This window comes from Rhincodon typus, chromosome 6 (genome assembly GCF_021869965.1).
Source record: "Rhincodon typus isolate 14 chromosome 6, sRhiTyp1.1, whole genome shotgun sequence".
In the NCBI taxonomy this organism is placed as follows: domain Eukaryota; kingdom Metazoa; phylum Chordata; class Chondrichthyes; order Orectolobiformes; family Rhincodontidae; genus Rhincodon; species Rhincodon typus.
This window is the reverse complement of record NC_063337.1, coordinates 32,068,731-32,081,713: the sequence shown is the minus strand read 5'-3', so window position 1 is coordinate 32,081,713 and position 12,983 is coordinate 32,068,731. Positions and strand designations below refer to the sequence as shown.

At 40.3% G+C, this 12,983-nt stretch overlaps 1 protein-coding gene across 1 annotated transcript in view; it reads left to right on the top strand.

Annotated features, from left to right (window-relative positions):
• Positions 1 to 12,983, top strand: part of LOC109915476 (microtubule-associated tumor suppressor candidate 2) — a 263,806-nt gene that overhangs the window by 223,589 nt on the left and 27,234 nt on the right. Inside the window, exon 7 of the mRNA XM_048597920.1 lies at positions 533 to 599. Coding sequence (XP_048453877.1) covers positions 533 to 599 — 67 coding nt within the window. The remainder of the gene's footprint in view (positions 1 to 532; positions 600 to 12,983) is intronic.

Sequence of the window (12,983 nt, the reverse complement as noted above, 5' to 3'; positions counted from 1 at the left end):
CTCTTGAAGTTAGTTTTTCATTCTCACATTTCTAGCTTTCCACTGTTAAGCCAAGTTTGTTTATTTTGATGCTGGGCATGATTTGAATATTATTGTCAAGCCTGTGGAGCACTTCGTAATTTACTAATTTTGTGTAACTATTTGGTGTTTCACAACTCTGATAATTCTGAATGTACAAGTGACAGAAAATGTAGCTTCTGAGTTAGTAGCTGTTAAGGTTTCAGTTAGTTATAGCGATAAACAGTAGATTGAGGTCTTTGTGGAAAATACATTAAATAAAATCTCCAGGGAGGATGCTGGTAAATAATTATGGTTGTGAACATATGCCAGAAATTTCACTTGTCAGGGAATAAAGAATATAGGGGTGGAGATCCCCCTTCAGTGCCTGAGCAACAATTAAGGTGGTTTGGGTCACTCATCTGCTAGAATCTGCCTGCTTTATGTCCTACTGATTTCACCATGTGGACAGGGTTCAAATTGAGCTGTTTATTGCAATTCCCTAACATTTTGAATTTTTTTTTATTCTTTGCAGAATGAAAGTGCCCTTATCAAAGAGAAAGAACTGTCCATTGAGCTTGCTCATATCAGAGAGGAAGTAGGTAAGCTGAACAACGAAATGTAAGAATATTGTTGTTTGTCCTCTGAGTGGTGTTTATTTGTCTGTATAGCTCCTACAAAAGCAATGCACCAAAATATTATTTGTGTCTGGTGGCTGCTTTAATCCCGTGGGAAAATACAGACCAATAATTCATCTTGTTGTTATAACAATAAGGTCACGACTTGTTTGTGTCCCAGCCTGAGTGTCATCAAGTGGTTTTCTCACCAAACTTGTAAATTATGCATGCATACTCTCCTTCTGCATCTCATGGGGCTTAATTTTACTGTTTAATGAATATCTACAATTTTGTAACGACTTTCCTTCATATGAATGGATGTTTTCAGGTCTCCTTTGGTTATAGCAGCCTAACTGAAGTAATTGTTAAAATGCAGTAATACTTAGTATCTGAATCATTGTGAGTCATTTCCAAATACAGTGTGTCATTTCTTTAGGCTGAGGTGCAGACAGGAGTTTAATAAATTGAATAAATTAAACATCTAAAAGTTCATGTGCATCAATTTACCTTGCTCTATAGAGGATGGGAGATAAATAGTGCTTAGTTAATTTGCACATTTATCTGTGTATTGGTAATAATGTAGGTAATTTGCAGGCAGTTGTCTCTGTCCAAGAGAGACAATGGTTATCTAGCTCAAGGAGCTCCACCCCACATCAAACAAAGGGCAAGGCTAGGAGGCAGATCCCAAAGCTAGTTCAGCAGAATTGGAAAGTTATGCCCATGTTGCTGGCATTAGTCTGAGCTACAGGCTAGCTATCCACCTTCTATCATCGCCTCCCCCTCTCTATTTATTTCAGAGCCCCCTTCCCCTCCCCCATTTCTGAAGAAGCATCCAGACCAGAAACATCAGCTTTCCTGCTCCTCTGATGCTGCCTGGCCTGCTGTGTTCATCCAGCTCTACATCTTGTTATCCCAGGCTAGCTATCTAACTGCCCCACAGGTAGTAAGCTATAATGTATACACTATCCTTAGGAAACATGAAAACCGATCATTGTAAGGTCAATATTATTTGGGAACCATGCAGAGGTTTGGAATAATATAAAGCATATGACCCACCTAATTTAATAGAGTTCCAAATATTTTGCTTTGAACAATCAGGACCTGAATTTAACACAGCATGGTTGTTTTGATTGATTTAAAGTCTTGCCCTCAGTGTCTGTTCAGAAGGAGAGGGCAGCCTGCATGTACTCAGACAGAGAGGCCCACCCACTATATATAGCATCATATCATGTTTTCAGTTAGGGACAGAGGGTCTGAAAGGTACAGTTGTAAACATACTTCTAATCAGCTGATGGCAGAACACATTAACAGGTTGCAGACTGAACCACAGTCAGATTTGCCCTACTCTTTCCAAAGATGGAAACAGCCTAGTAATCAGTAAGAATGACCACGAGGATAAAATTATCTTCAGATAATCAGGTACTTTACCTTTCAAAGTCATAAATGTTATTTCATTTTATCTTTATATAGAGCCTAGAGGATAGCACCTATAGCACCAGTACAAATGCATTATGATAGTGTAAGACACTGAGCAATAATAGCAAAATAAAACAGTGTTATAATGGAAATACATTTTTACACACAGACAGAATGTGTATGTATACTGTACCTTGGAATAGCCATTCTGTAGTTCATTTCTCAGGGCAGTGTTTTGTTCAATCAGAGCCAACCTGGCTTGTTTAATATTTAAACAAATACAGCACTAATACATAAAACAAATACATTAACTGTTTGTCATCATAAAATGGTAAATTCTCCATGACAATGTCTCAACCAATCTGGGTTCACGCACTAACCAATCATCACTCTCCTCTCGTACAGTATAAATTTTGGTTTTGCTTTACGTTGGCATTTCTTGTGAATTGTTTTTTTGAGTGCAAATGTGTTTTTCAGCAATACTCACAGTACCTAATTCTCAAGAAAAGGGGGGTAAGAGCCATAGATACATAAGAACACAGCCACTTGGAGGCTCCCCTCCAAGCCACTCACCATTGTGACTTAGCAATACATCGCCGTTTCTTCAGTGTCACTGGGTCAAAATCCTGGAACTCTCTCTCAAGCAGTATTGTGGCCATATCTACACCTAATGGACTGCGGCGATTCAAGTTGGCAGCTCACCACTATCTGCTCGAGGACAACTAGAATGGGCCCAGCCCTAAATGATTTAAAGAAAAGAGAACCTCCATGACTAACTTAAATAGAGAATCTCACCAGCTCAGCCTTTTAAAAAACAAAACTCTTTTTAGTTAAGTTGATGTAGATAGCAGGGAATGCTCGTGAAGAAAGAATTGGCTGCAGAACATACAGATCCAGCTTTTAGTTTCTCCAGTGCAACTGTGGAGACCCTGGTCCAGGATGGAGGTGGGGGATTCTACCAAAGTGCAAAATGCAGTCCAGGCCACACTGTTGCCAACAGGAAGAGATTCCAGTGGATGTTGATGCCAGGAGCTTAACTCCCTACTCGTAACTACAATGCTGAATAAAGTTAACTTAGCTTTCTGAAATTATCTCTGTAAGAATACCACTGTCTTAATGTCATCGTAATCACACACTCACCCTTCTATTGCCCCCAAAATTGGAGCCCTAATTTCCCCATACATTGAGCTTCCACAGTATTAATAAAATATTTAATCATGGCAAGTTAAATTCACTAAACACCACAGATGGACACAATCAAAGAGTTCTCCATTCTGGAGGAGAAGGTCACGTGTACAATGAGGCAGGAGTTGCTTTTCTGAGGCATCTGGAAGGACCCACACAAGTCCCCACAGTTAGGTGGAAGAGGTACGGCTGGGAAACGTCACTACAGGAGATGCTGCACTTGTTCTTTATGAAATAGAAGCAACTCCTAAATTCCCTTTGGGATCTTACACCATCTGCTTCACAAACTATAACTTCTTTCAACAGTCACTCTTAAGTTCTCCCTTCTCAGTAAAAGCTATATCTTGTAAATCCCTTTGATTTCATGTACAGAAAATGTGTATTATTTTCTGCCACGTTATAAGAAAAGGCCAGTTTTCCTAAAGATGCACAGTCACTCAGTCTGACCCCCAGAGACTGGCACTGTTTGTAGATAGAGGAGAAAGGGTTTGCACAAAGTGATTTGTTAGGCCCAAGTATGGGAGCTAGGACAGGCTGAGAGGAAATCATAGATGCCAGCTGTCTGGAGGATGGGATTGCATAGCTCCAATGCAGAGGATACAGCCAGTGACTTTTAGGGCCCAGGCAACCGAAGAAAGCTCTGGATGTCGGTGAGCAAACGCTGGATGCATTGAGAAGCCGGCGAATAAGATATTGTGGAGCGTGGAGGAGTAGGGCTCCAGCCTGTGTCAGGCTTCACACAGAATATAGGGGTCATTCACTATGGAGGGGAGTGATCAGTTCCGTCAACACCACGGTTCACTCAACCATGATAGAGATTCTGCAATTCTGACATCTGCCTGTGGAGATTGAAATGACTGTTATCATGGTTCTGGAGGCTGAGGTTAATGGAATACTTGCTGTGTTCCCTCACTCCAGAACTCCTTTCTTGCATAGAATCATTGGAACAATGAAGCACAGCTCCTTAATAGAGACCTCGGATCCAAGGGGGAATGCAGCAGCTCTTGTCTCTCAGACTGAAAGTGTACTGCCCGACCACCCAGTTCGCCAATGCCTTGTTGGTGCCCCACAGCCAGCTGGCCCTTCTGCACTTCTCTGACCCACATTCTGATGCCACATTCTACAGCCAGGCCCTCAAGGCCCAGATCTTCTTGTGATTCTCCACCAGGGCTGGCTGAAGATCCCTCAGTGGAAATTTATACAATAAGCTTAGTGCAATCCTTCTTTTTAATCCCTATGCTACAATGAATCCCAAATAATTCAAACATGTCTCTGTGTTCTGCCATAGTGTTGAATACTCTTTATTTAAATGATCATTGTTTATCACACGATTACAACAGTTTCTGACCCTGACACTGTGAGGGAGTTGAAAGAGATTGAACAGTTGATTCCGAGGCAGTGATTGCAGTTACTGATGTTCATTCAGCTCCTCCACATTGCTGGCCCAAATAAATTGTTTCAGACTGCTCCACTTATATTGTGATCAGCATAACTTCTGAAATTGCTAAAAAAAAGCACAAAAATCATTAACCAGTGTTGATATCAGGCACAGAGAAAGTAGGAACGGCAGATGCTGGAAAATCTGAGATAACGAAGTGTAGAGCTGGAGGAACACAGCAGGCCAAGCAGCATCAGAGGAGCAGGAAGGCTGACGTTTCGGGCCTAGACCCTTCTTCAGAAATGGGGGAGGGGAAGGGGGTTCTGAAATAAATAGGGAGAGAGGGGGAGGCGGATAGAAGATGGATAGAGGAGAAGATAGGTGGAGAGGATTACGAGAGAGTTGCAGTGGGAGAGAGATCCCCTGAGGTTTGTCCGGAGGGAGGAGGGTAACTTCTTCAGGGTAGGCATCCTTAGAAGAGGCTTCGCAGTGGCGTTAAAATTGTATCAGAGATAGTAGGAACTGCAGATGCTTTAGAATGTGAGATAACAAGGTGTAGAACTGGATGAACACAGCAGGCCAAGCAGCTCTGACACAATTTTAACCCTACTGCGAAGCCTCTTCTAAGGATGCCTATCCTGAAGAAGTTACCCTCCTCCCTCTGGACAAACCTCAGGGGATCTCTCTCCCACTGCAACTCTCTTGTAATCCTCTCCATCTATCTTCTCCTCTGTCCATCTTCTATCCGCCTCCCCCTCTCTCCCTATTTATTTCAGAACCCCCTTTCCCTCCCCCATTTCTGATGAAAGGTCTAGGCCCGAAACGTCAGCCTTCCTGCTCCTATGATGCTGCTTGGCCTGCTGTGTTCATCCAGCTCTACACCTTGTTATCCTTGATATCAGGCACGGTTCTTTGCACACAATTTTGAAGATAGATTCTGCGGATAAGACTTTTGCTTCAGTGCCTCATAATTATTCCGATTAAATGTAATGTACTTCATATCTACTCAGCCAGTATAATGTATTCATATCATAATTTTTTAATAGAGGTGATATTTTAATAAAAAATGATTTAAATTCATTTCTCAGTTGACATGGCTTTTGGCAGTCAAGGCTCATTTTGTAAAGATATTGAAATTTCAATGTTTTTATGGAATAGTTCTGATTATTACTTTATTCCTAATGATAGTTAAGAAACATGAAATACTTAGAATTGTCTCCCAAAGTTCATTTATCGAATAATATATATATCTTAAAATGTAATTGTACATTTTCAAACTCAAAACATAATCCCTGAAAGACCTGGTGATTTTTTTCCCCAAATGTACAAAAAAATTACTTTTGACTCCATTTCCATCAAATATAGTGACTAGCAACATGGCTTTAATTATTTATTATAGCAGCTTTGAATTAAACATTACCACATTTTAACCCAGACATTATTCTAGACAATTTTAAGCATTTGGTTGAAAGAATTTTCAACAAAGGTCAAAAGCTGACAATAACAGGAAAAGTGAGTGACATATGTAGGAGGTGACTTATTTGATATTGCCAGTTTTAAAATCCTCATCCTTGTTTTCTTTTCAAATCCCTCCATATTATTTCCATAGCCCTACAACACTCCACAGATTGAATCTCTTGTGCTTCTCAGACTTCCACTGCTTCCACATTGCGAATCATGACTTCAGCTGTTTAGCCTTTAATCTCTGGAGTTCCCTCCCTTAGGATAGTATCTTGCTCCCTTGCCCGTGGTGGAGGGGACTTTTAATCAGGCAGTTGAACAACAGGCAGTGGCCCAAATACCTTCCCAACTCTAGCCTAAATAAGTCCAGGGCAGAAAGGCCTGTGAACAACCTTCCCCTATGCTATCAAATGGGGCCTTTTCAGTAGATAATTAATCTTTGCTGAAGGGCTTCATCCTCATTGCTCCACAGGGGGTATGATAAACAATGTATACTTGCAGTTGTGTGGTGGGGTCCTTCTTTCAAAGGCACTGACTACCTGATCGAGGGACTCAGCTTGGGAAACTACTATACTCAAAGGACTGAGCAATAAAGGCAAACATGCTAATCGCCTTTTTAACCACCCTGTCTATATGTGACGCACATGTCAGAGAATTCTGTACCTGAACCCCTAGATCCCTCTGTTCTACAACATAACCCAAGGCCCTATCATTAATTATATAAGCCTTGCCCCATTTGTTGTCCCAAAATGCCATACTTTACATTTTAAAATTGAACTCCATCTACCATTTCTCAGCCCATTGACCCATTTGCTCAAGATCCATTTGGGATCTTAGGAAACCTTCTTCGCTGTTTACCAAGCCATCACTATGTAATTTTCTTTTGATAATCACTCCTAGGAAGGGTTTCGGGAGGTTGATGACATTAAAGATGCTATATAAATGTGAGTTTCTGGTGTTGTTATTTTCCACCCCCCTTGAAGTTGAAATCTATCTCCTTTATTTCTGGAATGACTTCATATGGGGCCCATATATGTCCATAGTATCAAAGGGAAGCTAATTCACGAAATAAACTGGTTAACACCTCCCCAAAATATATCAGAGGACTATCGCATAACCTGTATGAGCCTTACCTATGATTGCTTTTCTTATCGGATATGCTCCACTACCTGCAGGCCCAGTTCCCCATATTTTTTTTCTCTCTACATTGATTATATTCGTGCCATTTCCTGCATCCAACCTTAACTGAAAAATATAATGAACTTTGCTGTCAATTTCTAACATTCTTCAATTTGACTTAGTCCCCCTCCTTCCTGTCCCTTTTTCATGTTTTCTGTCTCTGTTTCTGGAGATGAGCTAACAACCAATTTTGACTTTAAAAATGCAAAATTAAAGCAAAATATTGAAAATGATAGAAATCTGAAATAAAAATGTAAAATGCGGAAGTACTCAGCAGATATGACAGTATCTGTGGTGGGAGAAAAATAATTTAATATTTTGGTTTAAATATGACTCTTCTTCAAGAGAGATTTTCCTGATGACTCTCCCTCCAGTGCAAGCCAGGTGAATCTTCCAGCCTGGGTTTCTAATCATCATGAATTTGGTTATTTCAAACCAAGCTAAGGTCCCACCCATTATCCTGCGTGATGAACCATGGAGACTTTTGGCTGATAGCAGGTCCCTCCCTCTCCAATATCCTTTGTCTGTGAGTTTCACAGGAACAGGAGTAGGCCATTCCGCCCCTTGAGCCTACTGTGTCCTTCAATTAGACAAAAGCTGATCTGTGGATTAACTCTATGTGCCTGCCTTTGGCCCATGTCCCTCAATACCCTCACTTTATTAAAAATTTGTCTATTTCAGCTTAAAATTTAACAATTGAATTGGCATTGACCACCATTTGAGGAAGAGAGTTCCAAACCTCCACTACTCCTTGCATTTAGAAGTGCTTTCTAACGGTTCTCCTGAATGCCCTGGCCCTAATTCTTAGACTATGCTCCCTGGTACTAGAACCTATAACCAGTGGAAATAGTTTACCTTTATCTATCCTTTCTTTCTCTATTAATATCCTGAAAACCTCGACTTAGATCACTCATTAACATTCTAAATTCTAGCAGAAAAAAGTCCAGTTTGCCTAATTTATCCTCGTAACCCCTGAAGTCATGTGCAGTGATTGGAACAAGGGCAGCCAGGTGGACCTCATAGAATATGAGTTCCTTGATTGGGGCTGTTAATTTGGTTCACTCAGGGAGTCCTGCCTGACAGATATAAACAGGAGTGTCAGTCATTCTAATCACACTGAGAGCTGGCTCTGAGAGAGCTGGAAAAGTGTCATGCACTATCCACGTATAAATAAAGTGTGACTTAGTGACAGGTACCGGACGTCGTGGAGTTATTTCAACTTGGTGATGGGATAGCAGCCTCTGTGGAGATATTTCATCATGTATCATCCTTGTGTATCTGCGTTGAACTCCCTCCAGGGCCAAAACATCCTTCCTAAGGTGTGGTGTTCAGTTCTGCTCACAGTACTCTAAGTGGTGTCTACGTAGGGTTTTGTATAACTGCAGGATAACGTCTGCATCCCAGTGCTCCAGCCCTTTGGATAGGAAGGGCAGCACTCCACTAGCCTTCCTGACTATTTTCTGCACCTGTTCATGGCATTTTAAACAGCTATGCACCTGAAGCCCCAAATCTCGTTGGACATACACTGTATTTAACTTTGTACCTTCTAAAAAATACCCAGATCTATCCTTTCTCAGTCTAAAATGGACAACCTCACACTTGCTTATATTAAAATTCATCTGCCACATCTTTGCCCATTCACGTAATCTATCAATATCCATTTGTAATTTTATGCTGTCATCAACACTACCCACAATGTTGCCCAATTTTGTGTTATCGGCAAATTTGGATATTTGACTTCTTGAGCCATTATCTATGCCATTAGTGGATATTGTAAATAATTGAGGCCCCAACACAGATCCCTGCGGGACATGTCCTGCCAATTTCAGTACTTAGCCATTATTCCAACTCTTTTTTTATGCCACTCAACCATTTTCCTATCCATGTCAATAATTTGCCCTCAATTCGATGGGCTTCCACCTCAATTTGCCCTCCATCCCATGGGCACCATGAATCAATGAGCCTTGTATTCTGGTAAAAATACTGATGAGCAGTTATTTCCACCCCAATTATATTCTACCTTGGAATGTTATGGACAGTTTAAAGTATAACTGTTTATAACCTGATATACTCATAACCTGCCTGAGACTCACTGGAAATGCTGTTGTCATTGCCTCCATGTGTGACCACCTTTATGCCTCCTTTCCAGCGAAATAATCTGGCCTTCCATTTGCCCTTAAGCCTTGCCTGTTGTCAGAAAGACATCTGAACAGGTCACATTAAACACTTAATTTTAATTAAAGACACAGTCCCAGACCTCAGAAATTTAACAGTGTAACAAGAGGAAATGTAAATTATATTGCTATAAAATATTGCATTACTGGTTTCCTTTTACTATAAATAGGCCGCAATTCATAATCTAGAAATGAACAACTAAATTATGAACCCTTATCCTGAATGAATTAAATGGACAATCTACAGACCTACTGGCGTGCAATTATCACTTGTCCTGTGCACTCTAATCTTTTGACATAAAATAAAATTTGATTGAAGTTATAAGAAGTGATTGTTGAATTTCCTTCATGAAAGGAAATTTATTTATCAGAAAGTTTTGTTTTCTTCCATTAATTTGGTACATGTTCTCCCTCATGTCACTGGACTGCTGTATACTACATCCATAATTAGAACAAAAATTTCATCTTCAACCATTTTCAGGTGTGGTATGTGTTTGTTATGTTGCCTGCTCCAACCTGGAATAATCAGTTGTGTAGGTGTTTAAGTAGCACACGTGCCGGAACTCTGAAAAATAAACAGAAAATGCTGAAGAAACTCAACTCCACTGGCAAAATCTGTAGAGAGAGAAACAGAGTTAGTGTTTCAAGTCCAGTATGACTCTCCTTGGAACTGACTAACTCTGCTTCTCTCTCCCACAGACCAGCTGAGACACTGCCAGACCAGCTGAGTTTCTCTGAAACTTTCCGTTTCTATTGTAGATGTTTAACACAAGTATGACTTTTACAGCCACTGGCCCTGTCATCTTTGCCTTGTTGTGAGGTTGCAGGTCCTCTGGAAGGAGGTGATTGCTTTTGTAACTACCACCTCCTTGACCCTAAATCAGGCACTGTTCCTGAGTGAGGCAAAAGTATAAGAAGTGCTCTTTGAAAATGCATGGTAAGTATGGTCTTCTGACAAGAGTCCTCTTCTTTTGCTTCCCTGTTTATAGAGCTTTCCCTCTGTGTATGCTCTATTTCATTTGTCTATCAGACCCAGAAGCACTGCATCTACAGGCCCATATTTGATATAGACTCCAGGCTGTTATTTTGGGGTCCTGCTGATGTCAAGAACAAAGTCATATAGGGTTTTCCAGCCCTGTTCCCTCATCAGAATGGTAAATAATTAGGCTTATTAAAAAAATTTGCTAACATTAGGTAGTGGAGGACAAACTTGAATTTCAATGCCCCCTCCCAAATTGCTGTGTTGGTGTTCTACATATCTTACAACATTGGGCCTGTTCCAAAGTTATTTCAGTGACCAATTAATGTTTTGTAAAGTGTATTTGTTAAATGTTGAATGATTTGTTAAATGATTCGAATGTTGAAATAAATGCTGAGAAGAATGGTAGTAATTGTTTCTGGTGCAGTACTTCACAGCACAGGTTATTATTGGTGATGATCGGTTGTATTTTAAGGCAGCTGGATAGATCACAAAATTTTAAAATACTTTTAATAACCTTGTACATGTTGACTAAGCCCCTTCTGAGATGAAAGATTTATTTTAGGGACTTTACACCATAGTGTTGTCTCAAGTAGGTCAGAGATCTGTGACTAAGATGATGCCTGAGCATTGCTAAAGATAAGGTCACTCACTGTCTTGGGGATAAATGCTTCAACATGATGTCGGTCTTTCCCAAGAAGTGTTCATGTATTTAAATTTTCAAAATTAGTCCATCCTAAAACATTCCAGGCATAAATATAATCCTTCAAAGTATAAAGTATTTGCATAATTATTGACTGTTAAGTTGGGCTGGATATATATCTGCCCACTCCTATGGATCTTTGATATAAGGGGTGGAAGCAGGAGTGAGCTGGATCTCCTATGCCCAGAGTTACTACTACTCCTCTGTCCCCACGAACTGATGTGGAGTCAGCACAAATGTGCCTGACTTCACCCAATCTGTGCAAACATCAGTAGGATTACTGGCAGAGTTCTGTGCTAGCACAATACCAGCCTAACTGCAAGAATCATGTCCTCTGGATTTTCCAGGCCCTTGATTACTTCAGTGATACTTTGTAACGGAGAGTACAATTTGGGAATGTCTCACTATTTCCCATACAATCTGAAAAGAAGGGATAGTTTCTCAACATATTAAATTACAATGCACACGTTGACCAGTTTGTGCAGTAGAATAAATATGAATAAATATAGAATAAACAAATATGCATTTGGAATATTGCCTTCGGGTTTTGAATTCTGTCCCCTGGTTCTTCAATATTATGATTCTGATGGTCTTTCCAGCTTTAGGTTCAGAATCACAAAACTGATGCAGCCAGGTACTTTTGATGCAAACAGGCTTATTTTACATTTTGACTTTAAGATAGTAATAAACTTGTTCTTATAGATGTGTGAACAAGCATACTGATTAATAAGATCCTAAAAGAGTGCAAATATTCAGTCCATAAACCTTGTGTTGGGTTCTGGTCACTAACACTGGTGGTTTGTGTTCGGGATAGCTCACTACCACCAATTGTCCTTTCTACTCTTTTAAAAAAGTAAGTGAGACAATCTCATTTGGGGTACTCCAACAATAACAAGAATGAAATAGTTGATGGAAACTTATCAAAATTAAATTAAAATGTCACATCTTGGGGTGCATGGGGTGTCTTGCTTGTCATGCAATGTATTCCAGTCCCTGAACAGACCACCAATCCCTGATGAGCCCCACGGTGCTGAAATATTTTCTCACCCATGCTGTTTGGACACATTCTCTCACAAATCCATTGTCCTCACGTGCTGAGGTGAGACTTGAACCCAGCCCTCCTAGCCTTTCCTCCTTTCTGTGCCAAGGCTAAATCTAATTATCAGCGATAGAGGATAAACTACTATGAGGCATTTGTCTTGCAAATCGGGTGTAGTTTATTGTTGGACAACAGGCGGTGCAATGAGCATTAACTGATCAGGAAGCAGAGAGGACAAGCCTATCCCAGTTGGGACATTGTGTGCAAGACTCATGCAAACGTAAATAAACATGGAAAATGCTCGAGGAAAATGAGCAAGGTCTGGCAGTATCTGTGGGCAGAACAACTCAATGTTTCAAGTCCAGTGACCCTTCTTCAGAACTGAAGGGAGCTGGAAAAACATGGTAGTTATACTGTTGACAAAGGGAGAGGAATAGAATAGTTGGTGAGAGCAAAGGCAAAGGGTGTAATTAACATTTGGATTTAGCGATCAGTGGATGTTACTTAGAGTGCTATCGCTGCACACTTTTTATGGCTTACTGATTACAATACCCCATAACAAACTTTCAAATGTCATGTTTCATCATTATGGTGACATGCGTTTTCTGTGATACTGTATGTTCGATTACGTTGGACTCCAAAAATAACAGACCGTAAACCATCAGTACGTCATCAAAATTGTTCTGCAGCTTAAAGTATGTTCTCCAAATGTAACCAAGGTTTTGAAATAATCTAAAGACTATCCTTTTATTATTTGGAATCCCAATCTTGGATAATCTTCAGTAAGAGATAGTAGGAACTGCAGATGCTGGAGAATCTGAGATAACAAGGTGTGGAGCTGGATGAACACAGCAG